This window comes from Sciurus vulgaris (assembly GCF_902686455.1).
Source record: "Sciurus vulgaris genome assembly, chromosome: 14".
Lineage (NCBI taxonomy): Eukaryota > Metazoa > Chordata > Mammalia > Rodentia > Sciuridae > Sciurus > Sciurus vulgaris.
In genome coordinates this window covers 10,396,601-10,423,272 of record NC_136475.1, presented here as the reverse complement: position 1 = coordinate 10,423,272, position 26,672 = coordinate 10,396,601, and the positions used below count along the sequence as shown (strand labels likewise).

The 26,672-nt window shown below is 49.0% G+C and overlaps 1 protein-coding gene across 1 annotated transcript in view; it reads left to right on the top strand.

The window, feature by feature from the left end:
• CRACDL (CRACD like) overlaps nt 1-21,283 on the top strand; it is a 78,579-nt gene extending 57,296 nt beyond the window's left edge. Inside the window, exons 8-10 of the mRNA XM_079109531.1 lie at nt 17,706-17,878; nt 18,808-18,952; nt 20,453-21,283. Of these exons, the coding sequence (XP_078965657.1) occupies nt 17,706-17,878; nt 18,808-18,952; nt 20,453-20,595 (461 nt within the window). The 3' untranslated portion in view covers nt 20,596-21,283. The remainder of the gene's footprint in view (nt 1-17,705; nt 17,879-18,807; nt 18,953-20,452) is intronic.
• The last annotated feature ends 5,389 nt before the right edge of the window (nt 21,284-26,672 follow it).

Below are 26,672 nucleotides of genomic sequence, written 5' to 3'. Positions count from 1 at the left end.
CTCACATGGAAAACATCCTTTCTATGATTGAACTCACAGCTCTTTGTAAAATGTAAGCCCTCTCAGAAGATCAAGGATCAGTATTTTCTATCCCAAAAGGGAGATCATGGTAAGATTGGAACAACACATAAGAATCTTTAAAAGTAAATAAGAAAGCACAAAATGAGTGAATTTTCTCTCTCTTTGACATATGTCACATTTTATAATATTTCTGATAAAATGAGAAATCTGTTGGACACAGATATGAACAGTGGAGCTAACTAATCTTTCATCGCTGGTTTATGTTATTAATGAAAATCCATGTGCCTTGGAAGCCAAACTACACAATTGGCCCACGCGTGTGTACGATGGGGATCCTAGAGAGAGGCTTTCCATGGGAGATTTTATTAGACAATGTTTCCGACTATTTTAAGTGGCTACTACAAGCCCAGTAGTCTACTGAAGCACTGCTCTGTGGACAGAGAAGAATCAAGTCGGTGGCTGTCTTGGAATTTCCTGCATCCTAAAAGAAGGGTGCATGCCAGGTGGAAATGTTAGCTTGTGTAAGTCAACGTGAATGCCCGTCTGCAGACACTGTTTTCTGTGCCCCTCCTAGGAAGTTAGTAAACATGTGAAAACACTGAGTTTCTAACTATGATGACACCCACAGATCCAGGCAGTTCCAAAGAACCCCCCCGCCCCAGCTGCTGCATTAGAATAATCAGCGAGGAGCTTCAGGCAAGGCTGGAGTCATAGCGGATGGCCCCTCTGCAGATTTCTAACACGTTATTAAAGTGACTGTGGAGTGACTCCAAAAGCTGTTTCAGTGGAGGGGGTGGTGGGGGTGGTTGTTCTGTGCAGGTGAAACCCCGCCATCAGCACCATCGGCCTTCATGGCCAGAGCTGTAATGTCTCTCAAGGGCTTGCCGCTTGAATGGAACTTAAAAACAGGACGCTCGGGGTCATAGAGCTGGAAAAGAAGTGCCACAGGGCAGCACTCGGCTCCTTAATTAGGTACGACCTCCTCAACCAAGGCCGCCAGGTTGTCCTCACTATCAAATGCTCAGGATGGCCAGTAGTGAACCTTTGTGTGTGTGTTTTTCTTTGATTTGTAAAATGCAATTCAGTATTTATTGAAGGCTTTGCTTAAATAATAGAATTGTCTTGTCCATCTATGTCTGTTAACATTCTCTAAGCCACAGAAATAATGGAATCAAGTGAATTCCACAGTGAACGAGTCTAGAGTACTTTTATGGGCACAGGTAATGATTCCCATTTAAGCGCAGAGAGAGGAGGTGAGGAATCGCCCACATTCTGTTAGGAACCCGTCCTCTCTGGGGGCTGTCTTTGAGACAAGTCTCAGGACGGGCTGTGCGTGCTGAGGGTCCCACTCCAGACCTTGGGGCCTGGGTCCTGCCTCATGCAGACCAGGGTAGAATGCCAGGCCCCGTCCCTGAAGCAGCTCCCACAGCTTCCTTACACACAGATCTGTTTATGGATTAATTCATTATTATTACTTCTACTCTCATCGTCATTGCTCCCAAATTACAGCAGCTGGAGGCAATTTGATTCATATAAAACATATAGATAATAAAAGCTTTAATAACAATGTTCATCTGTCTTCCAGGAAGACCTAATTATTGCTGTTTATTATCTTGTGGTGACAGGTACTTCGCCCACAGCTCCTTGGGACTGCATCTCCCCAGTGCCCCCTCCAGGGCCTGGGCCATAAAGTTAGATTATTGAAGTGTCTCGGGTGGGTGCACAGTCCGCCTCCAGCAAGCCAGTGGCTGCGGCTCCTGCACTCCTGTTGCATCCTCCCTCTCCTCCTCCCCTCCCCCTCCCCCCCCTTCCTCCTTCCCCTACTCCTCCTCTTTTCCACACCCCGTGATAAGAATAAGAACAAAGGCGTTTGAGGCTTGTGTGGAAAACTTGTAACACACAGAAAATATACAGGAAAAAAGAATCACTCTTAAGTCTGCTCTTCAGATGTCACCTGTTGGCCTTTCCTTCCCGTCTTTTCCTGGGTGTGGAGCACAAGGTTTATTTCGCATTTTTTGTAGTCACATGTTGGTGTTTGGGAAGGGAGCCCAACACATGGCCATCCTCACAGGGGCTCTTCTGATCACCAACAGTGGCCTCCAGGCTGAACTCAAGTCCACCGTGGACGCACCCCAGGCCTTGACCCTCTTTGAGATGCTGATCCTCACTTTTTCATGAGTTCATTCTCTCAGCAAATTTTTGGTGTGCTCCTGCAACATGCAAGTACCATGCTGTCCCCCAAAGAGGAGAAGCACGAGGGTCCCACAAAGGGGGGTGTACATACCCGTCTTGTCTTTGGATATCAGAGACATTGTCTGGAAGAAACGGTCATCCTCCTCTAAGGACACAGCTATTTCAGTTGTAGTCAAGCTCATTTTGGGTTGGGGATACTGGGAATTTAACCTAAGGGCTCTCAACCACTGAGCCATAGCCCCAAACCTTTTTTTAAAAAAAAATATTTTGAGACAGGGTCTCAGTAAGCTGCTTAGGGTCTTACTGAGTTGCTGAGACTGGCCTATAACTTGTGATCCTCCTGCCTCATCCCCCCAAGTCACTGGGATTACCATGTCCTGGCTTAGTCAAGCTTATCTGGATAGAATACAAGGTATGTATGTGTGTGTCTGTGTCTGTCTGTCCTTCTCAAAAGGCATCCGTGTCTCTTGAATTCCTTATTTAAAAATGAAACGTGAAACCTATCCTTTTAACAAAATTTTAAGTGTACAATACAGTGCAGTGTTATATAGCAGATCTCTAGAATTTATTTGTCTCACGTAACTGAAATTTGACATATGTAATTAGTACTCATTCCCCATTCCTCCACCCCCAGGTGCTGGGAACCACTGTTCTGTGCATTGATCCTGCACAGAAGATTGTTTGACTATCTTAGGTTCTACATGTGAGTGTGACCATGTGGTATTTATCTTTCTGTAACTTTCTTCACTTAGCATAATACCTCCAGGGTTTGTCTATGTCATTGCTTGTGGCAGAATTTCCTTCCTCTTTGAGGCTGAATAATAGTCCATTGTATGTATACCACATTTCTGTATTCATCCATCTGTCCACTCTTCTAAAGGACAACATTGGGGGATAAAACTACTGACCCCTAGACATTAAAATGATAGTAAGTGGATACTGTGAGCAATTCTATGCCCATAAATTTGGTCAATGAGAAGAAAAATGGTCGATTCCTTTAAAGACACAAACTATTAAACTTGCAAAGAAGAAATAGATAACCTGAATAGTCCTTATATCTGTTCAAGAAATCAAATCTTTTTTTAAAAACCTTCCAGAACAGAAAACTGCAGGCACAGACAGTTTTATTGTTGATTTCTACCAAACATTTGAGGAAGAAATAACACCAATTATATACAATCTCAAGCAGAAATAAAGAAGAGGGAGCAAACACTTCTTAATTCATTTTATGAGACTAGCATGACTCTGATACCAGAATTAAAGACAGTACAAAATACTGTGGACCTGTATCCCTCATTGATTTAGATGTAAAAATCCTTAACAAAATGTTATCAAATTGTTCGTCCCAACCACATGGGTCAGGAGCAGAGGAACATTCAAAGGCAAAAATACAAACCTTGATTTAAATCTCACATTATATATAACAATTAATTCAAGAGGGATTGTAGACTTAAATGTAAAATGAAAACTATGAAACTATGAAAAATATGAGAAAATCTTGGAGGGCAGCCCAAGAGTTCTCAGACTTGACATCAAAGCATGATCTATAAAAGGAAAATGTGAAAGACGGGACTTAATCGAATGAAAAGCTTTGGCTTTGTAAAAAAAACAAACAAAAAAAACCTTATTAAGGGGGAAAAAGACAAATTACACATGACCAAAAAAATATGCAGACCACACCTTCAGTAGAGGACTAGTATCTAGAATACATAAAGTATTTTCAAAACTCAACAGTAAAAAAAAAAAAAAAAATTAGAAAATGGGAAAATTAACATAAACAAATTTCACCAGAGAGAGATGCAGATGGCAGGTAAGGCAGGTAAGCACGTGAAAGGATATTCAGCAGCATTAGCCATTAGGGAAATACAAATTAAAACTTTATCTGTTAAGTTATTAAAATGGCCAAGACAAAAAATATCCATAATACCATGTGCCTGGGAGGATGTGGAAGAGATGGCACTCTCATTCTGTGACAACGCGTCTCTCTCTGTATGGCTGATGAGAGCGCAAAATGGCACCATCACTTGGGAAAACAGTTTGACATCTTCTTTGACACACTTGCCTTGTGACCCAGCAGTCCCACTTCTAAGTTTTATCCTAGCTAGATGAAAATTTCAGTTCCCCAAAAGACATACATGAGTGTTTATAACATTTTTCATAATCCCCAGGATATTTTTTTAACTGGCGAATGAATAAACAGTGATACATCTGTGTGGTGGAATATGACTCAACAAGAAAGAAGGAATGGACTCTTTTTTTAAATATATTTTTTAGTTGCCTGTGGACCTTTATTTTATTTATTTATATCTGGTCCTGAGAATCAAACCCAGTGGCTCACACATGCTAGGCAAGCTCTCTGCCACCGAGCCACAACTCCAGCCCAGGAATGAACTCTTGATAATACACAATAATATGAATAAGTACTAAATGCTCAGTAAATGGAATCAGTTGCCAAAGATTGTAAGCTGAATTGTCCATTTATATGCAATATGGAAGAGGTAAAAATATAGGGGTAGAGAACAGATCAGTAGTTGCCAGGAGCTGGAGGTAGAGAGAGGACTTTTCTATAAATATGAAGGACAGGGACATTCTCTAGGGTCTCAGCACTACCCTGTCCTATTTATGATGGTTGTTACAAGAATCTAAGCATGTGTTAAGACTCAGAACTTTACAACAAAGAAAGCAAATTTTACTGTGTGTAAATTTTAAAATAATTTTGAAATACACAAAAAAAGAGAGCGACCTCCTCTTTGCTCCTTTCCAAACTTCCATCATCCCACTCCACAGAGGGAGCACCACCAGCATACCAGTGCAGGCCCTTCGTTGTCGACCACAACACACTGCAATAGTGTTTTGTATTTGCACTGCACAGTGAAGCGTGGTCGTCTTTTCTGATTGGAGGGAGTGGCCTCGGGCTCAGCCTTGCTGCCCCTGGGAAGCACCCTGTACTCCCCTTAGCCTTTCCCTCCTGATGGGGCGGTGCTCTTGTTTGAGTTTGTGCCTTCCTGTCCACAGTGCCTGGTGGCCGTTTGTGTCCACTTTGTCTCTCCATTCGTGTGCTCGGTTCTCTGGGATCTATTCCCAAGAGTGGACTCCAGATCACAGGGCATTTGCAGCTTCAGTAGGTAACTTCAAGTTACCCTCTGTGAAGTTCGCACTGTTTCAAGCTTCTTCCAGCACAGTGGAGACTCCTCTCATCAGCGCGGGGCAGGCCCGTCTCTCCCCCCACAGCTGATCTGATGGAAGAAAAGGTTCAGTCATGTAGTCTTGTACACCCTGGGCAGCCAGTTCCTAGAGGGAAGTGCCTCTACCCTCCTTCTTCCTGTCCCCACATCAGCTCTCGCCTCCTTTAACCTGACCTCCCTCCAACGCTCTTCTCACTCTCTCTTCTATGTCATGGATCTAACTGAAACCCCAGTTTCTCCACTTCTGCTGGCGGGTGGGGTCCCTGCAGCTGAGAAATGTGTGGCACGCAGCTCCTAATGGTGGGCTGTGCCCTCCAGGGTTGCCTCAGACACCATCAAATTTCTTCTTTCTGGACTCTTGTCTTGCAAATTCAACAAATGAGCTCCACAGATGGAGACCAGTGAGTTTAAGAGTAGGATTTGTTCAAGTGTGAATAAAAACAGAAGGCTCAGGGCGAGAGGGGACCCAGGTGGGGTTGGGGGCGGGGTTCTATAGCCCTGGGGTGGATGCTGTAAGTTCAAATTTATGCCATTGGCATTCGGAAAAGTGCTCACACTGTTGGTTAACCCTTGAGTCTGGACTTCCATTTAGGTTTGCCCCGCTTCTGTTTTCTTGCTGCTCACTGAAATCCCAGCTTCCCAGGAGGTTGAGATCAGTGGATCAGGGAAGCTGGGGTCTTCCGGGCTGCAGTGTTGCAGGAAGCAGGTGTCCACACTGGGCCTGGGCTCAGCCACCCCATGGGGTGGCAGGGCAGTGTGCACTTGCTCCCCTTGGCCCTGGCTTGTTGTGCCTTGGGCCTGCACTGGCATGGAGGACTATGCAGGACTGGGACCCATGTGGGTGTACAGTGCCCAGGACACCAGTATGGGCTTGGCTGGGGACAACAGCAGGTAGTCATCCATGAGACTGGGCCACGGTGTGCTCCAGCCTGCTCAGGACACCAGTCTACCACCACTGCTCTGGGGACAAGGGCTTGGATTCATAACCACGGAGCATTCCTCTTTTAAAATTCCCCCATACAGAGCAAAGATCAAACTTCTCAGTGAGTTGCCTAAGGCCTCTTAGATTCTGGCCAGTCAATAATTGTGTTTGTTTTCGGTACCAAGGATTGGACCCAGGGGCACTTAGCCACCGAGCCACATCCCCAGCCCTGTTCAATATTTTATGTAGAGACAGGGTCTCAGTAAGTTGCTGAGGCTGGCTTTGAACTTGTGATCCTCCTGCCTCAGGCTCCTGATCTGCTGGGATGACAGGTGTGTGCCACTGCGCCTGCGGACCAGTCAACAATTCTGCTAGTCTAAGTTCTTCCTCTCTCCCTCACTCCCTCTGACTCTCCCCAGCTCCATCCCTACTCCCAGCTACCTACCTCTGTCACATGGACCGCACTTCAACTCACCCCTGAATGCAACTCCTTGGGAACATTTGGGTCTTTTCTCCTTCTGCCCAGAGCTCCTGTCCTGCAGCAGGGTCCTCAGGCCATGCATGCGTGACCAGTGCAGGGATGAGGGAGCAAAACAAGCCAGGCAGGGGCCACCAGTGAGACTGAGGACCTGGATCTGGAGGCTTGACTCAGCTGCACCCCTCAGGGGCTGGGGATCCCAAGCAAATTGCGTTTCTCAACTTAGCCTTAATTTCCTCTGTTGGAAAGCAAGGTTCTTGGTAATAAGGGCACGTATTCACTGCAACGTGTGGCACAGTTTCTTATAGTACCATCACACTTTCCTAAGGATGTACCTAGGTGTCCTCATCTCAGCTGCAAAGAGCACAGTCCGACTGGGATTCTCCCCATCCCTGTTTTGATTAAGGTATCAGTGCATGCGCAGAACTATAGATAGATCCGGAGAATGCGCTGAAGTTCTGCGGCAAGTCAGGAGCCCACCCCCAGTCCACCCTGAGCGGGGAGGGATGGGGGATTTTCAAAACTTTCTTGGAGGCCACAGCTGCAGTTCTGTGAGCCCCTAGATCAGCAGGGCTGGGACTGGGGGGACCTCGCTCATCCAGAGTCTCCACAGGGGGATCCCATGAGGCTTCTTGGATAACGGGACAGATGCACCGTGCAGTTGGGGGATGTTGAGGACTGGTACTGGACTCACGGCTGGGGCAGGCAGGAGTGCCACATGACCCATTGTGCCCCCAGAGCCCTGCCTGATGGGCCACCAAGAGGGCAAGGGGACAGTGCGGAGCAGAGTCACAGCCAGCAAGGCCCAGTCATGGGCAGGAACCTTCCAGAGTCAGTTTGGGACATCTGTCAAGCCCAGCCAGAACAAACCCTGCTGAGAAAGGTGGGTGCCAATCAAAGGAGAGCCCAGACTGTCCTCCCCAACTGATCCACAGTCCTTGAGAAAGGAGTCCCCACCCCAGCTCAGACACCATGCGTTCAGGAGACGGGAGACGTAACCCGACTCAGCTCAGAGGCTGTGAGTTCTCAGGGCCGATCACAACCAAGGTGACTTCCGTGACTTGAAGCTGTTGGGAGCTGGGAAGGACTGGGGAGGTACCGGGAGCCTCTCAGTGTCCGTCTGGGACAGAGGAACATCAGGGTGTGGTGTGCATTGCTCTGTCTGGAACCTGCAGAGGCAGCCCACCTCCTAGCCCCCCTCCCATCATCTGTCACTACCCCGGTGCCACTCCAGAGGGGCTCCTGCTGCACTTTCTCCAGTGTGGTCATTAACCCCGTGGGAGGGGGAGTGACGCTCCTTGTGCACTTAACCCCAAGGCTCAGGAGGGACCTCGGTTGGAAGAAGAGAAAGCAGTGTTCTCATGGCAAGTGGGAAACGCCCCAGGCCTCTCAGAGGAGGGCTGAGGACATGGCAAGAGATGAGGCCAAAGTGGGACCATGTGGGAACCCACAATGTGCAGCCCTGGGCGGGGCATCTGGGGGGCCATGCACAAAGTGGAGGTCCCCGCTGGTTTGAAAGCCGAGCCTGCAGAAGGAGTCAGGTGTTCGCTTATCTCTCAGGAAGTGGGCCATCTGGTCAGCTGGACGCTGTCAGCCATAAGGAGACACCCTGGGCTCTCCCTGAAGGTTCCCAGAAGGGAACATCTGGGTCAGCTGGGAGCCTGGGGATGCTGATTGACTGGCCCAGGGCGGTGCCAGACAATGGCGTCGTTAAAGGCTCCCAGGTGGTTTCAATGTGTGACCAGCATTGAGATTCCCTCTTCTCAGGCAGCACTCAAACTTGAAGGTGCTTTAGAATCTGCTTAAGTTGCTTTTTGCGATCCGTCATTCCTGCATGATGACAGCCCTGCTGGTTGGAGGGCCCCACTCCGAGTGGCCGGGATCCAGATGTGTGCTATCCACCACGGAGCCACTGGCTTCATCAGGCTGCTCAAATGAGAATTCAAGTGGATTCAAATTAAATAAAAAAATTCAGTTCCTCAGTCACGCCAGCCACGTTTCCAGAGCTCAGGAGCCACACAGGACTAGGCAGTAGCATGTTAAAACATTTCCATGGTCACAGAAAGTTCTCTTGGAGAGTGCTAACATAGATAATGTGCTGTTTGGAGACTGTATTAGCAAATAGTATCTTTATGAGATCCTGCAAGGATTTTGCTTTCCTCAGAAATGTCTTGGGGCCCGGCGCAGTGGTGCACACCTGTAATCCCAGTGGCTTGGGAGGCTGAGGCAGGAGGATCACAAGTTTAAAGCCAGCGTCAGCAACTTAGCAAGACCCTGTCTCAAAACAAAAAATAGAAGGGGCTGGGGATGTGACTCAGTAGTTAAGTGCTCCTGGGTTCAATCCCTGGTACGAAAAAAAAAAAAAAAGTCTTGGGCATTAAGGCTCCATACGTTTTACCTTTCTGTTTGGACATCTGATCAACTTCCCAAAGTCAGTCAGGGTCTACAGCAGATTTATCCACCACTTACACATTCTGTAAGTGGGTAAATAATGACAATGATAATTAATGTACACTAAATTCTAGGTACCAAGTATCAGGTCAAATGCTTTACATATTAGTTTCCAACAATGATCTTATTTCATGCACAGGAAATCTGAAGTATAGAATAAGGAACGTGCCCAGAGGCCCAGAGCTAGAAAACTGCAGGAGAGTTTGGGGCCACAAGGGTGGACTCTGTGGCTCCTGCTGTCTACCCTAGGAAGTTATGCTGCACTGGTTCTCAACCGGGAGCAACTTTGTGGGGGACATTTGGCAGTATTTGGAGACAGATACAATTATCACAATAGGAGCCGCATTTGGTCAGTAGAGAGGCTGAGCATCCTCCAATGCACAGGACAGTACCCCAGGACACAGAATTGCCCAGCCCAATGTCTGTGGCACCAAGGTTAAGGGACTCTGTTTGCCACTCATGAGGAAGCTACATAGGGAGAGAGTTGGGGCACAGAAATGTGGGGTCACACCCAACTGTGTGCTGCCGAGAAGGAAGGTCAGATCAGAAAGTCCTCACAGCCAAACTTCATCACATAATGGCCATGTGACCACTTGTGATCATTTGGGTCACTTTCCTCCACGAGCTCCTAATCCTGCACCTGAAATGGGGATTGAAAATGTCCTTGCATTCGGAGGAAGGTGGTGACATCATTATGAACATGATACTGCTCTGAAATTGAGCTTAGCTATTAGCATTTCTTTGGTGGGGAGAAATGTCCCCACCTGTCCAGGTCTTGGTGTCTAATAGAGGAAGAGAAATCTGAGCTTGGAAGACAAGGGCCATCCCTGGAAGAGATGACTCCAGACAATTCCAGCTCTTCCCGGAGATCCTCAGGTGGGCAGGGAGGGGCAAGGGACCCAAGGGGAGGTGTCTGTGTACATTTCCAATTGCAGCACTAGAGTGCCTTGCGACAGAACGGTTTTATCCTTTTCATCTTCCATCTACTAGACCCCAGAGGTGCCCCTCCAGCCTCACATCTTATATGGCACCTGGCAGGTGATGGCAACCAGCTGTCTCTGGGCTCAGAGGTGGATTTGGGTCACGGCCTTCTGCTGAGAGGCTGGCTTTAGAGTGCTTTCAGTCCGGCTCCTGCACTTACCCCTCCTCCCTGGGTCCCCAGGGTTCTGCTGTGAGACATGGTAGTTGGGTTTGGCCACCCAGGGCTGTTGGCCACCTTGCCGTGCTGCGGGCTGAGTAGCCACACCTGAAGTCAGGAAAAGAACTTGGCAAAACCTCTGCCCCTCTGGGTGCCCCCAGGGAGCATGCCTGCATGCGGGTGGCCAGCTTCCTGGCCTCCCCCACACGGCCAAATCCAGAAGTGATTCGCACGTTGGTTTTTCTTCACAAATGACGTCTCCATGGATTTTACCTGTGAGCAGCAGAGACCTGAAACAGAGTTTAGACTGGAACAGTGGACAAGGCAGATCCCAGACCCTCTTTGGAAGAAGACTTGAAGAAATTCCTCCCATGGACACTTGAGCAAACCCTGGCCCTCGGACAAGGGCTGACCACTCCTCCGTGGTGAACACGCTCTCCTAAATGCTTCCCTGGGACACCTCCTGCCTCCCTTGATCACGCCCAGGGCAATCAGTTATAAACCATGACGTATTGCTAGATACCACCGTGTTTAGCGGGGTGGCCATGGTGTGGGTGGAGCTTCATAGAGACCGACCATCATCCGAGGACTCGGCCCGGCCTTCACTAACTCTCACCTCTTAGGGTTGAACACCTGCCACGACCATTGAAGGAAACAGGGGCTTTTTTCTTCCTGCTGTGTGAGTTTGAAGACTGTGAGTGGGGGTACGCAGGTCAGGGAGGGTGGGTTTCTGAATCTTGGGGAAGCAGAAGAGCCAAGCAAGGAGCCCCTGTCTGTGCCTCCTGACCTGGGAGGAGGACAGGATAGACACAGTTTGGCCCTGGCGGCCTTGATATGGAGACAGTGATTGTCCTCCCCGAGAGCTCCATTTGGCCATGAGGCTATAGAGTGAGTTTGTGTAGAGGAGCAAATTCCCTGTCCTTGCTAGTCCGTGGAGTCTTATTTAGGGTTAGAAATGGAAGCAGGAGAAGGGAGATAACTGGGTGAGGGGCAGGGACCCCAGGGTGCACTTGAGACCCAGAGGAAGTGAAGGATCTGTTGACGGGACAGAGGGGGGGTCCCTCAGTGTCTGTTGGCACCTTGACTCATTGCAGGGTAGAGCAGCTCTGGGCTGCAGGTCACCTCTGTGTGTGTGTGGACCACAGCTGGAGTCCAAGCTCCTTGTGAGTCCTGATCGCCTCAGAGTCGGTTTTCATTGTTCGTTGGTATTCACTTTTTATTGAAAGATGATGGACTTGGAGGTGCACAGATCGCACACCAGCAGCTGAAGGGATTTCAAGGTGGGGGTTCCTGAGAGCCTCTGTTCACTCTGTCGCACATCCCATGGTTATCAATGTGTTTCAGTTCCAAGATGCCTGATTTAAGATGTGCTGTTGACCATTGACATTGAACTTGGGGCACATCACAGCTTGCTTGCCCTTAGGAACTCTAAACAGCACTATACTTGGGGCCACCTCCTGGAGTGTCAATCCATCAGCAGCATCTCCCATGGAAAAACCGATCCAGGAGAGGAGAGCTGGGGAGAAAGAAAGGCTTCATTCAGTGCCAAGGGGTGGAAAAGTGGGGAGCCTGTGCCCACAGGTCAGCCTCTCAACCAAGGGGCAGAGGGGTCCAGACACAGGATAGGAATATGAGGCAGAGAAGAGCTCATGTCTCTTCTGGGAATGGGCAGAGATCTTGCAGCAAGTTTGGCTGCCATATTTTTTCACTGCTTTTGTGGTCCCATGTTTCTGGTCATGGAAACTGATAGGTGTCTTTAGCTTTGAGCGTGGGAAGCAACTAAGCAAATCTAGGTCAAGTTAATCCCATGTCATTGTTTTGGACTAAACATTTCTCAGATGGTCACCATGTCTACGTGTAGTGCTGCGGAGAACCTGACCCAAAGGTTAAAGGAGCAAAGGAGACACACACAGCGTGAAGACAGGGATACCACGCGTTCCCATCCCATTTCAGTCACCCATGGGGCATCTGCAGGACAGTGTGGAAGTCAGGGTTTTCAGCGGAAGCCGTCTTCAGGTCCCTGAAGAGCATCCTCGGCCACCCTCATCATCGTGACCCACCTGTCAGAGACGTTATCTACGGCAGCGCTAGGGGGAGACCGAAAATGAGCTGCCTAGTTGTGTGTGGCCTCCAAAATTGGTGATTTTTAAAATCAAGTAAGAGCAAATGAAGCCAGAAGTTTTATTTAAGTGTTTCCTCGGTAACAATTCCCCACCCCACTTGTCCTTTTCATTCTTCGGTGTTGAGGGATTTGGGGTCTATTAGAGGCCGTTTTGGAGGCCATCTTGGAACCCACAGGTTTGAGCTGGTCTAGCCACAAAGGGCTCCTTATCCATAATAACTTTGTTCTTGGGGCCAAACAGAATTAGAGGTTGAGCAATAATTCAGGCAAAGTTTAGTCAGGCTGTATGGCAGTTAAAAAAGCCCTCCAAATGTGCCTTTTAGACCACAAAGAGGACACTGATGTGCAATATAGGGATAAAACAATAAGGCAGAGCAAAGTCCTGTTCAGCCACAACGGGGCAGGGGCACATCAGATAAGCCACCCAGCACATGTCTGCGAGGGACCACGACAGCGCTGTGAGTGTGGACTGGAGGTTCCAAACTCACTTTAGCAAGTACGTGAATTATCAAGTAGGGACCCGGAGAACAATGACGATTGTCTGTGGAACAAGAAAAGGAAAGAGTGACGCTAAGTTTAGTTGGGAGATGGAACTTGTGGGGCACAGCCCCAGCTGACGCCATCGGGAGCGGGAGCCTGCCCTGTGAGAAACTCCTGCTCCCTCCCCATGTGCTCGTGGGTTGGAGAGAGCCTCGGGCAACCATCCCAAGCCCCAGGTAAGATCGCCCAGCCTGGCCCAGGCATAGAACGGATGAAGAGCCACTGCAGACTTTGCCACTGTGTACTGACCAGGAGCTGTTTATGCCAGGACAGATGATAGGTCAATAAATGCTTTTAAAACCAAAAAACAAGAGGATGTTCTTCAAGGAAGCTGAAATGTGGGGGAGGCCGGGGTGTCCCCAGGCCCCACGTCTGCTCCAGGGATCCTCTCAGAGTCTGTATGTACCTCCCATTCCAACCACATCAGCAGGCCTGTGACCGAGGACCAAGAGGACAGACGGGGACAGGACCGGACTCTGCCTCTTGAAGCACCGAGGCTTGGTCCACCACCCTGGCTCCATCCACTCATGAGAAACGATGATGATGTCTTTGCTTTAGACTGAAGTCCTAGTGGATAAACTCGGGCCTCTTCCACAGATAGCGTTAAAGACCCGGGAGTGAGCTGTGAACTGTGCATTTTAAGATGGCAGCCTAGCAGAGGAAGGTTAGAGAGTTTTCACACAGCAACCTTGAGTTGTTGCCCTATGGGAAACATTTTTCTCCCTTTATACTCTTTCCTACTTTCTTAATCTCTACAATGTGCATGTGTACTTTTATAAGCGAGAAAGAAATTTCATGAAAGGAAAAGGATCCTTTAAAATTGCTGCTTCACAAAGGACACATGTATCAAGAGTTCCAGAGGCTAGGAATCTGGCCATCCTGCTGTGTGACCCTAGGGCACAGCACCTGCTTGTCTTCTCAGCCAAAGGGCAAGGAACCACAGGGGTTTGCATCCCGGGCTCCTAGACTCTCACTCAGAGGACAGTCGACGGCAGCTGCCAGCTTCCAGACTCAGCTGTGTTCCAGGTATCAGGGGGCGTGGTCCAGAGCTCCACCCGGCCCCAGCTGGGCACCTTAGAAGGCTTTCTGAATGCGATCAGACCTTACGGCTGGATTTTGACAGGCCCCCCCCCAAGGGGGGCACAGCCATCACCATTCAGTGAGTCAATATGAAGTGATGAAATGTACCCATCCCACTTGGAAATGGTTTAACACTGAGGATTTGGGGAATGGTTCATTTTAGGTCTTCATGAACGTAGATAGCTCTGTCATGATGTGGGTCTGGATCATGATGCTGGGTCTGGAAACTGTGGTTCTCTTCCCCAGGGTATTCAGAGTCTTGTGAGGAGTGACACATGGGTCTGGCTCCTGGGAATATGGGTGAAAGCCAGGCTCCCATCCTGAGCAGTGTGTTACTGCGTCAGAGCCTTCCAGCGCAGAAGAACAGAAGGCTGCCCTAGAAATGGCTCTCCAGGGCACACTGGTGTTGGCGGGGGGGGGAGGGCATGGCGCAGACTCCTCCATGACATGGCAGGAAGCCTTCAGACCCTGCTGGCACTCACTTGCTGCCTGGCCCACGCTGGTCACAGTGAATGCAGAGATGACCAAGATGAGGCACCTCCCTTTGTGAGGTTTACAGGCAGACCAGCATCCCCAGCACCAAGATGCAGCCTACTGGAACCATTGTGGATAACGTCCTCAGGGATTGGCGGGCCAGCCTGGCTGCCAGACACGGCAGGAAGCTGGGGTACATCCAGGTGCCTCCCCCGACCCCCGTCGGTTCTTGTCAGCTCAGGGGACAAGGGCTCCTTACTCTCTCTCGGGTCTGGAGTAAGATTCGACCAAAGTCCACAGCTTTCCTCTGTAGTAAAAATAATAATGCGGGGGGGGGGGGGGAGTAATAAGAGCAGAGGTTGTGGGGGCAACTAGGGCTCTTGAGCAGACCCAGGTGCCCACTCTTTCTGGGATGGCCTCCTGGAATCTTCATAGCCAGGCCAGAGGTCTAGATTCTGCTGTTTTCCTTGCTCTACACTAAAACTGAGTCTCCGAGGGATTCTCGAATTTGCCTAAGAGTGCGTTGCTAACCTGAGGTTTTAAATGCAGTCCTCTAGGCCCCAGGACAGGTCATTAGCTGCTTGGTTGCCCTGGCCCCAGGGAGGGGACATTCCTCATTAACACAGCCACTGAGCCCAAGCCCGAGGATGGACTCTCTTGGAAATGAGTGCTTATGTATTATACTCTTTAAAAAAATCCTCAAGGTGGGGGCAAGTGTCCAAGAGAGGGGAGAAATTTGGAGAAGAACAAATTGACCAACTGATCTATTTTTAATTTTTTTCATATATATATATATATATATATATAGGCTAATAATGTCTGTCTCAACCAACTGCTCTTTTGACACATCTTATCCTAAATAACAACAGAAAAGCCATTTTCCTCTTTTCAAAAGTTGTTTTCCTATGAAGTTACACTGCCTGGGGTGAGCCTCGAGGCTGTGCAGCTTTCTGCGCCTACAGCTCTGGCCTCCCAGAAGTGTCCACCTGGGTCCTAAGGCAGACCTGATCCCTGCCTTCCCTCCCAGGCAGCTGTGAACGGGGACCCTGTCTCGTGCAGAGCCTCAGCAGAGGGGACCATACAGATCCAGACAGGAAATTGCTGACCCCTGGTCTGAGAGACCCTGGGCTGTGGGTTGCCAGCCAGGCACCCTTGACAGCTTAGGTGCCTTTTCACTTGGGGAGAAGTTGAGATGTCAGAGGACTTTCGCCAAATCCCCAAGAGATTAAGGCTGTCTGTGTATTGAGGCAGAAAAAGGTAAACAAAGGAATGTTTTCAACTGATTTTATCAGAACTCATGCCACGTCTACATTATGCTGGGATTAAGGACATTTCGAGCGTGGTTAATCTCAGAAGCGACCTTGACCTTGAACATTCAGGCTTCTTAGCTGTGGCGTGGTAAGGTCTTGGGCCCTTAAAGCCTGCCTTATGCTGCACAGTGCCTGTGTCTTCATTCCCTTCTGCAGCGCTCCCAGTGGACAGTACAGCTCTGACCCCAGCTCCTGCCCCTAGGGGACTGGGGGTGCGGGCCAGAGGTGCCACCTGGATCTGCCGTGAGGCTCGGCATTGTAGCAAATGTCTACCCCATCCGCCTCCTCACTGCTCACCTTGTGCGGTGGCTTCTCTCTCTCCCTCTTGGTGTGCTGCTTCCCTCTACCCCTGAGCCTGGCCCTGGACAGACCCCACAAAAGGGCCCCTCTGACCTATTTGCCTTCCTGACAAACAAGAAGGTGGGAAAGAAGAAAATATGGGATGCAGGGAAAGGCTCGCCCCGGGAGGGGAAGGCAGGAAGCAAAAAGGAAAGACAGTTGGTGAAAGATCGTGGCCAGATGCTTGGTGTCACCCCCATTGTGGGTCAACTCATCACACACTGGCACTTCCTCCTGTGGGTGTGCACATGACTGTAGACACGTGAGTACACAGACACGTGCACACAGACGGTATCTGTAAACACTGCTGCCCACGGGCAAGCCACGCAGCAGGCAGTCCTTCCGTGCTTGGAACGGAGTTCTGTGAGCAACTGTCAATATAAGAAAAGAAAAAACATCCCCTCTGGCCAAGTTCAACTGAGTTGCATTGTTTACAAAACTGCAGTTCCCAATTGTTGACTGAGGTCATAAATTCAAACCCAGAGTGAAATCCCCATTTCCAGTATGCTGATGTGGTGTGGCAGGTGCCCCTGTCCAGCATGACACAGACCCTGGGAGGCAGAGAGGAGGCAAAGGGTACCTTGGGTCAGAACGTGAAGAAATGACAGGATGGGAACAGAAAGGAGCCTTTTAAGAAAAAGAGTAAAAATCTGGAAAGGCAGAGGCATCAAGGAGTCTCTGGAACCCTGGTTGAGTACAAGAGATAAGAAATACAATGTTAAATATGCAGCCACCTGGCACCCTCTGCATGTGAAGCAGTTACTGGGTTCTCTGGACAAGACATAAAATATGAAATGACATTACAGTGGTGTTGTTTTCCACCAAAGGTTACGTTCACAGTTAAGACAGGAAGAGCCAGGCACAGTGGTGCATGCCTGTAATCCCAGCAGCTTGGGAGGCTGAGGCAGGGGGATCTTGAGTTCAAAGCCAGCCTCAGCAACTCAGTGAGACCCTGTCTCTAAATAAAATATTTAAAAGGGGCTGGGGATGGGGCTCAGTGGTTAAGTGCCCTTGGGTTCAATCCCCGGTACCAAAAAAAAAAAAAAAAGAGGACATAGTGTGTCTGCAGAAGCCAAGCAAATCAGGAATCAGGGACTGAATGCTGGTCTCAAATGATAGCATCCTGTTGAAAAAAAAACTGCATCTATTTATGTGTGCATTTTTATCTCCTTCTAGGAAGGATTCCCTAGGAGGAAGTTAGCTTTAAAGTCCACATTGACCTTAGATGGGCAGTTGTAGTTAATTTTTTATGGAGCACACTAGAAGAACACAATCCCTTCGATACCTCTTTAGAAAGAAAACAAAATCCCCCTAAAGAAAAGTGCCAGCCTTACCCATGTGCTCCCACCTCTGGCCTCTGCCACCTGAGCCAATGTCCTGTGGCAGGAGAAGCCGAGAGTGAATCTGCAGAGGGAGGGGGGTGGCCTGCTAACCTTGTGCTTTTCTCCACAGAAAAGAGTCTGCCAGCAGGTCCCGAGGGGCAGCCAACACCACCCTGGATCACCATGGCCCGGCAGAAGCGGCGAGGGGCCCCAGACCAGCCCCCCAACTTGGAAGACAAGCCTGGGGTGCAGATCCTGAAATCAGAAACAGGAAAGCAGGCCAGGGCACCTGACCGAGCCCAGGTGCTGAGAGCAAAGGCTTCTATCTCTGTGGGTGGGTGGGGAGCAGCTGGGGCTGGGAGCTCCAGGAGGGACTGCACATCCCGCGTGGACATCTCAGACAGGCTGTCACCTGTGATGATTGGCAGCCTGTCGCTGAAGGTGAGCGAGGCAAGACCAACGACCTGCCAGGTCGTAGCCTCGGTGGCGGAGCAGTCTGCCCGCTCTGCTCTTGGGCTGGGCTGTTGGGAATGCAGAGACACCCGTGACTCCCCGAGGCGGAGGAGGCGTCCCTCTGCTCCCTGCCTCCTTGGCAACGCAGCTCAGCATCTGGAGAAAGGGAAGGAGGTTAACAGAACTCCTCACTTAGGCACACAGCGGCAGTGGCAGCATCTCCAGTTCAGTTCTGCGAGCAGCGATGGCGCGCCTGGGTGGGCCACCCACGGGGGGCGCCTCGCCCTCACCTGGGGCTGCAGGCCTGGAGCCTGGGGCGCACTCCTCCTGGAGCCACCCCTGCGTCCACAGCCTGTCGAGGCCGTGTGAGGATCGAGCTGGGCCTGCAGGAGGACCCCATCCCTTCCTTCTTACCCAAGCCTCAGCTGTGCCAGGATCTGCGCGCAGGCTGAGGGAATTTACAAAAGAAATTAACCCGTCTGGAGCACGTGGGATCATACCAGGTGTTCTGAAGGTCACAGCTACTTTCAAACCCAATTCATTTCGACTTTGGCATGGAATCCCTGCCATGCAACACCTGGGGCTCAGGTGGCCTCGTGGGGACAGGCTGGGATCAGGCTGGGCACTGGTGGGAGCTCCAGCATTCTGATGTTGGACAGCCAGGAGTTGTCACACCGCACCTCTGGAGAGATGCCTTGCGGCTCACTCCCTTGGGTTGTGTCTGTCCCTCTCTGAGTCTATGCAGCGAGACAATGTGTGCCTTTCTTGTGTCGCCCTAGGAGCCTGTGAAGCAAGCCGACTTTGTCCGCAGCAAGTCCTTCCTGATGACCCCTGCTAAGCCCACTGTGACCCAGAGGCAGGGGGCGAAGCTCAGTCTTAAGGAGGGTCTGCAAAGAGGAATCTCGCTGTCCCACCAGAACTTAGGTATGAGATCAGAACAAGTTACCAAGCACAGAATCATTGTCCTGGAAGGCTCCCGAGGTTTTGGCCTGCCCTGTCTAATTTCTTGCCACATGAGGTTTTAATGCAGCTTATACTGAGATGTGACATACACTCCATGAGGCACACCTGTCTCCAGGGTGCAAATCAGTGAGGATGTCTTTATAATGAGAGTCTGTCCTAAGAGGTGGGCCACCCCCGCAGAAATCCAGGAATCTCCCATGAACGCTTGGAGACACTCTCACTCCCATCCCCAGGGATAGGACAATCACTGGTGCTATTTTTTTTATTACCTATTTATTTTTTTACAGACTGCATTTTGATTCCTTGTACATAAATGGGGTACATCATTTTGTTTCTGTGGTTGTGCACGATGTAGATTCATACCATTCATGTAATCATACACATTCATAGGGTAACAATGTCTGTCTCATTCCACCATCTTTCATACCCACCTCCCTCTCATTTCCCGCTACATAATCTAAAGTTCCTCCATTCTTCTCTCACCTCCCACCCCCACAGCCCCATTATATATCATCATCCACTTATCAGGGAAAACATTTGGCCTTTGGTTTTTGGGGATTGGCTTATTTCACTTAGCATGATTTTCTCCAATTCCATCCATTTATCTGCAAATGCCATAATATTATTCTTTATGGCCGAGTAATATTCCATAGATTTGCCTTTGGGGAACATTTCTTATAAAATAGAAGCATGAAAGATGTGCCCCTTCACATCTAGCTTCTTCCACAGAGCACAGTACTTTTGAGTGTCATCTTATATCAATCTGTATTTTTTTTTTCATGGTGCTGGAGGTCAAACCCAGGGCCTTGTGCTTTCAAAAAGAAGGTGTACCACTGAGCTATACCCCAGCCCCGTATTTCGTAAATTTTATTTCTTTGTGGTAAAAGTCGTACAACAAGAGCCAGGCATAGGGTCGCATGCCTGTCATCCCAGCGGCTCAGGAGGCTGAGGCAGGAGGATCTCGAGTTTAGAGCCAGCCTTAGCAATTTAGCAAGGCTCTGAGCAACTCGGGGAGACCCCGTCTCTAAATAAAATACAATAAAGGGCTGGGGATGTGGCTTAGTGGTTGAATGCCCTGAGTTCAGTCCTCAGTACAAAAAAAAAAAAAAAAAAAAAAAAAAAGATCATACAACAAGACATTCACCTTCCTAACTGTCCTGAGGGGCAGCTCAGGAGCGTGTGGACCTGGTCACGTGTGCAGCCTCCTCCGTCTTTCCTACAGCCTCCCTCTAAATGTTTTTCTGGCTTTTCTGTGTTGGCAGGACTGTTGACTTGTTTCTAAGCCTTTTTATCACGTCAATTACATGTTCTATGCCCAAGTCTTCTTTACATGTTGACATATTAATGAATTTCATGTCCGGGAACACAGTTAAGACCTTGGCATATGTTAAGGAAATGCAAGAGGCTTAAGCGAAAACCTACGTCCCCTCTCGGGTTTCTGTTTATTTGTCTCCTTTCCAGCGGCTCAGTCTGCCGTGATGACGGAGAAGGAGTTGCATCAGCTGAAGAGAGCCAGTTATGCCAGTGCAGACCAGCCCTCCTGGATGGAACTTGCCAGAAAGAAATCGCAAGCTTGGAGCGACATGCCCCAAATCATAAAATAGATCAGCAGCCTGCCGATGACGAACATCCACTACCTTGACGGGCCACTTAGTTTAAAACTGCCGATAAATTGTGGCCAGCAGACTGTGAAACTTAAGACTGATTTTATCACCAAGGTGTGACCATCTTGGGGAAGTGGAAGAAGCCAGGCAAAACAAAGAGGACACACACACACAGCCATACTCCGGGGCCAGAGGGGCCCCCAACAAGAACAGCATTGAAGAAGTCCAGGAACCAGTTCCTGCGCCCAGAGGTATGAATGTGAGCCTTGTAGATCTCCCTCAGTAAAGAGGCCTCACACGCAGCAGAAGTCAGAAATGAAGTGTGGGCACCTTAACGGACGCCCTGCAAGCCCAGGGCAGAAGCCATCCCGGAGCCGGTGTCTCCGCTCCCACTGAGATCAGCCGTGTCTCTGGCCACGGTCTTGCCCGGGGACCCTGTCTTCTCCTTTTGTGTGCACCACCAGGCATGACATTCATGGTAAAACAGGGACGCGATTTCCGAGAGCAGCTATGAAACAGTCTGATTCTGTGAAGACAGCCCCTCTGAGGAGGAGAGAAAGGGACACAGCAGAGGTCACCAATTCACAGACTGTTTCCAAAAAGTGAATTTTTAAACTTTTCCACGAGGCATCTGTGTCCTTAACCATTGCACAACTCATTGCCTGTTTAATAAAAGGTTTCAAACATGCCTCTGTTGTGTATGTGACTGTTACTTCTTCTCACAGGGAACATCCTCCAACCCTGAGTTACATGCGACCTAAGGAGTTTCCCTTCGTGCAAGTCTCATTTAGCACCCCAATTGGGTTGGTTTGGGAATTTATTTTTTTGAGGTTTTTTTTTTTTCCCCCAACAAAAATTTTGGTTTTCATTTTTAGAAGCCAGAAGATGCTATAAGCGTTTATCTCTTCTCATCATGTGGTATACCATAGTAAAAATTTCTTTAGAAGTTATCATTTATTAGCATCTGATTCCTCTAACCGGCACATTTCTACTACAGACTAGGTTATCAGTACATTAGCTATTAGGAAACACAAATGTACAATGTGGAAGAGCCAGGCAGATTCTCAGAATTATATCTTGGTTATGTGATACCTCTTTTCTTTTGTGGGGAGCGGTACAGAATGTCACTGTGTTGTGCAGGCTGGCCTCAGACTCCTGGCTCAAGTGAACTTTCTGCCTCGGTCTCCCAAGTAGCTAGGACTACAGGCAAACACCATGGTGCCTGACTATTTTTTAAAACAGTTCCAAAAGTTCCTTTGACTAGCCAGTCTCCTTGGGAATTTATACCCCTAGAATCAGAATCAGTAAGATGCCATGATATATTGTCATTTGATTTTGTGTATCCAAAGGGCTGCTACTTTTATTGTAGTCTCTCTTATCACCTCAATTACATGTTCTATGCCTAAGTCTTCTTTACATGTTAACATACTAATGAATATCATTATTTTTCTAGCTGTTAGTACTACATGACTTCACTGAGTCTAACTTCAGTGAAAAAGTCCTGAGACAGTTTTTTCCCCCAAACAGATTGATTTATTAATTATGTTCTCTTAGAGAACAGCAATACTGAGTCCCATGGTGAATAGGCTCTACACCAGAGCTCCATCCAGCTAGCTTGGCTCCAAACGCTTCACAGGAATATTTTTAACTGGCAAAAAAAAAATAGGCCAGTTACCCAAAGCCATCATTTCTCCCATTAGCAGAACATTTCAGGTAAATCATTTTGAGGCAATAAATTTCACCGTAAGATCAAAAGTATTTGGTTCCATTTTGGTCAAACAGATGTTTTGCCCTCTGTGTGTTCCAGGATATGGTGTAACTTTTCAGGTGCCTGGTGAGTTAGGAGGCTGCAGGTTTTTAGGACAGTAGGAGAATCCACTGGGGTTAGTCGGTAGCAGTCACCCCCTGATTGGAGGTTGAGACCCTTCTGCCATAACAAGAGGAGCTAAGCAGAAGTCAAATCTTTGGGGATGATTGGAAGTCTGGAGAGGCATCAGAGATGGTAAAAACCTACAAGAAATGACCAGCCTTGGTTTTCCTAAGAAGGAAGATGAGCCAGACACTGCTCTCAGTGAGTCATGGGTCCTATTCAGAATCCTTTGGGGATCAACACTCACCTCCAGTTTGCAGATGAGGAAACCAAGGCATGTTAAGGTTAAGGTCATGGTCCAAGATCCCACAGCAGGCACCTCCTGGAAAGTGAGGCCGGGCTCCACGCTCTCAACACTGCCCTCAAGGGACATCCCCATCTTTGAAGAGCACTTGGTGCAAAGGCAAATCTGTGTCCTCAGAGACAGCACAGACAGGGGAGCACTAACCTTGACCTCGGGGGTGCCTCTGTCCAGGGCACAAGTGTGGACCTCATGCTGGCTGCCTGGTTGGTCGCCTCCACCCTCATCCTTCATCTCCTTAGAAGAGCTGAGGAAGTGGAGAGGTTTTCCATTTCGTGGTTTTTAATCACGAGGACCTTCCTGGACTATGTGGTGCTTTCTTCCATTCATCCCTCCACTTCATTCAGTTAGTAGAGGTGATGAGCGGATGAGTGACAGGATACTCCTGGGGCACGCCTGTGTTATCTGGCGGGGGACACAATGAATAAACATAAAGTACAGAAGAATCAACCAAAAGCAGAAATAAGTAGAATAATGAGCCTAAAACACTGGTACTTGTTAGTGACAGAAAGCCTCGAGACTGGGTGGTCAGGAAAGGGTTTGCAGAGGAAGTGAACTGATTATAGCAACGATGGCGACTTCCTGGCATGGTGGCCGTGGAAAGAAGCGGATGGATTCAAAACGCTTTTTTTTTTTTTTTAATATTCCTAGTTGCAGATGGACACAATACCTTTATTTTGTTCATTTAGTTTTATGTGGTGCTGGGAAAGCAACCCAGTGCCCCCCACATGTGCTAGGCAAAAGCTCTACCACTGAGCCACAACCCCAGCCCCTCAAAATGCATTTTAAAGGCAGTATATCTGGGCGTGGTGGTACACACCTCTAATCCCAGGAGCTTGGGAGGCTGAGGCAGGAGGATCACAAATTCAAGGCCAGCCTCAGCAACTGAGCAAGGCCCTAAGCACCTTAGTGAGACCCTGTCTCAAAATTAAAAATAAAAAAGGGCTGGGGATGTGGCTCAGTGGCTAAAGTGCCCCGGGTTCAATACCTGGTACAAAAAAAAAAAGGCGGTATAAAGTCCAGCCTGTGGCTAGATTAGGTGTGGCATGAGGAGAGGGTGAAAGTAGAAACAGTATGTAGATTTTGGCCTGGGTGAGTGGGGGTATGTCTTACTGAAATAGGGGAAAACGGTGAAATCCACAGAAAGGAGTTCACCTTAAATTTGAGATTCCTGTTAAGTGTCTAATTGGAAATACCAAGCAGACAGATCCAGTTATAAAACTGGGCATCATCGTGATTTAGGTGGGCTAGAAATTCAGGGTCCGGAGAGGAAGAAGAGGGGGCCAGGGCTGCTCCTCGGCTGCTCCAACACAGGTGGTCTGGAGAGAGGGTCCACAGGAAGGGACTAGGAAGCGAGAGAAAGCCGAGAAGAGCCAGGCAAGGGAAGTTGTGGGGGAAGGGAGCAGTCAGCCCTGTAGGTTGGGGTTTGCTGAGATGAGATCAGGTCGAGAACAAGTAGGGCCGTGGACCCTGCACCCTGAAATCGCGACCTGGGCAAGAGCCCCTGGGGCAGAGTACGGGGAAATAGGCAGAAGCTGCAAACCGGCTGAAACTGTCTTTCAAGAAATTTTATGTGACAAAGGAGAATGAAGGGAAGGGAGGGGGATGGGAACGGGAAAGACGGGAACGGATCGGACAGAACTTTCCCGTGTTCACATATGAACACACGACCAGTGAAGCTCCACGTCACGTTCAACCACAAGAATGGGAAGTTGTACTCCATGTGTGTATGATACGTCTTTACCATCATGTATATCTAAAAAGAACAAATTAAAAAATTTTTAAAAGGATGTTGCAATTAAAAAAAAAAAAGAAATTTTCTGTGAAGGAGAACAGGCAGGATGTGAGTCACCGTGGGGCTCTGTGGCCCACAGTTTTGTTTATGTGTTTGTTAGAAGAAACAACATGCTGCGGACCACAGCCTGGCTTTAGATGTACAGGGGAAGAAATTCACGGGAGAGAAGAGAAATTGTCCGAGGCCGGCCTTTGGAAGCACACTCACCTTCCGGAGACTTGGGTCAGGGTGAAACCCCCTCTCTGCTGACTGCTCCTGTCACTCCTGGAATCAGCCCTGCTTTTTGATCCAGCTGACAAAGAGGGCCACTGTGACAACAGCCTGGCCACATACTTCCCGTGCCGGGTGTAAGGGTAGTGCTGGGTTTTCCTACCAGGGCGAATGGTAAAGGGCGCGCGGAGCTCTGGCAGCCCATGACACACTTCCTGGGTATATGTCTGTCCCCAGGGCTCCCCTTTCACCTGGAAGAGCTACGTGAAATCCGCGTGGATGGCAGCAGATCCTATGCTTGGGAAGATCCAAAGTCTCCCCGCTCGATGCCTGGGCCTTCCTTACCCACAGCCCCTGCTGCACCTGAGAGTTGTGTGTTCTTGACTGTGACTCTTTCCCCAGAGAATGGCCTTTCCACAGTCAGCAGAATCCGGTGCACACGTGGCGTCACAAGGAAAAGACCCCTCCCAAGGGACACGGCTCTCTCTCCAGCTTGCGAGTCCTGTCTCAAGCACACCAGGCCTGCCTGGGGCTCTCACATTCACACGTGCTCCAGGGGGGCCTAAGAGAACGTCTTTGGAACAAATGGAGTCGCATCGCTGAGGGAATGTGGGATGAAGAAAGTTGTCTCCACCTCATTCTTCACCTGTCTTTTCATGGATGCTTAAAACCACCAGCAGCAGGAGCTCCCAGCATGTGCCTGTGACTCCATCTGTCCATGGTTGTCACAGCTCTCAAACATGCATTTCACAGGACCTCAAGTCAGCAGCCCTGAAGATCAGCTCCCTCCCTGCTCCAGCCCAGGAGCCTCTCCCTGGGACCTGGGGCCATTGTCTCTAGCTTGGGCCAGGCCTGAGGAGAGTCAAGGTTTCCCTATAGGCACTGCCGCACTGCACTGCCGGAGGATGCCTGTCCACTGTAGGCGAGAAGTCACGAGAAGAAGCAAGCCCGAGGCACAGAGGAGACTTGTTAAGTATCTGCACTCCCCAAGAGGCCTCCAGCAGTGGTTTTAAAAGATGTCCACGAATTTCAAAGGTGGAGCCTAATGCCCCTCCCTTGGGTATTCCTTCCTTACCCACAGGGTATACGCTGTAAGCCCCCAGTGGATGCCTGAAACCACGGACAGAACTCTGTCCTAGGTATACTACGCTTTCTCCTATGCACACATACCTGTGACAAGCGTTTACTTTTTCATGTGGAGGAAGCATGTTATGGCTTTTCTTTGGCCTCTCCAAGTTGGAAGCCTCACAATTCTTTCACTTTGGATTAGTATTAAGCTAAATAAAGGCTATGTGAACTCAAGCACTGTGATACCATAGTAGCAGAGCCGATAACTGAGAGAGTTGCTCGGTGACTAGTAGGAGATACCTCGTGGATATGCTGGACAACAGGGTGATTCACGTACCAGCAGGTCAGAGAAAGATGATGAGAGATCGCATCATGCTATTCAGAACAGCATGTGATTTAAAGCCTATGAATTGCTTATTTCTGGAATTTTCCATTTAATAATTCCAGAAATATTTTAGCGACTGCAGGTGACTAAAGTCATGGAGATAGGAACCATGGGTAGTGGGGGACTACTATATAAAGTGTCATAGAAGTGACGATGTGTGGGGCTGGTGGTGTGGCTCAGTGGTAGAGCGCTTGCCTAGCACGCCTGAGACACGGGGTTCCATCCTCGGCACCACATAAAAATGAATAAGTAAAATAGAGTTATTGTGTTGATCTACTACTAAAAAAAAATTTAAAAAAAAAAAAAAAGTGAGGATGTGTGACATCCAAAGATAAATGATGCTTGATCGGGCTGCTTTCACCTCATCCTTAGGGATTGTTTGCTCTGAGGGAAGTCAGTCCCCATATCTGGAGGACACTCAAGGAGCATGGAGACGCCCATGCGACTC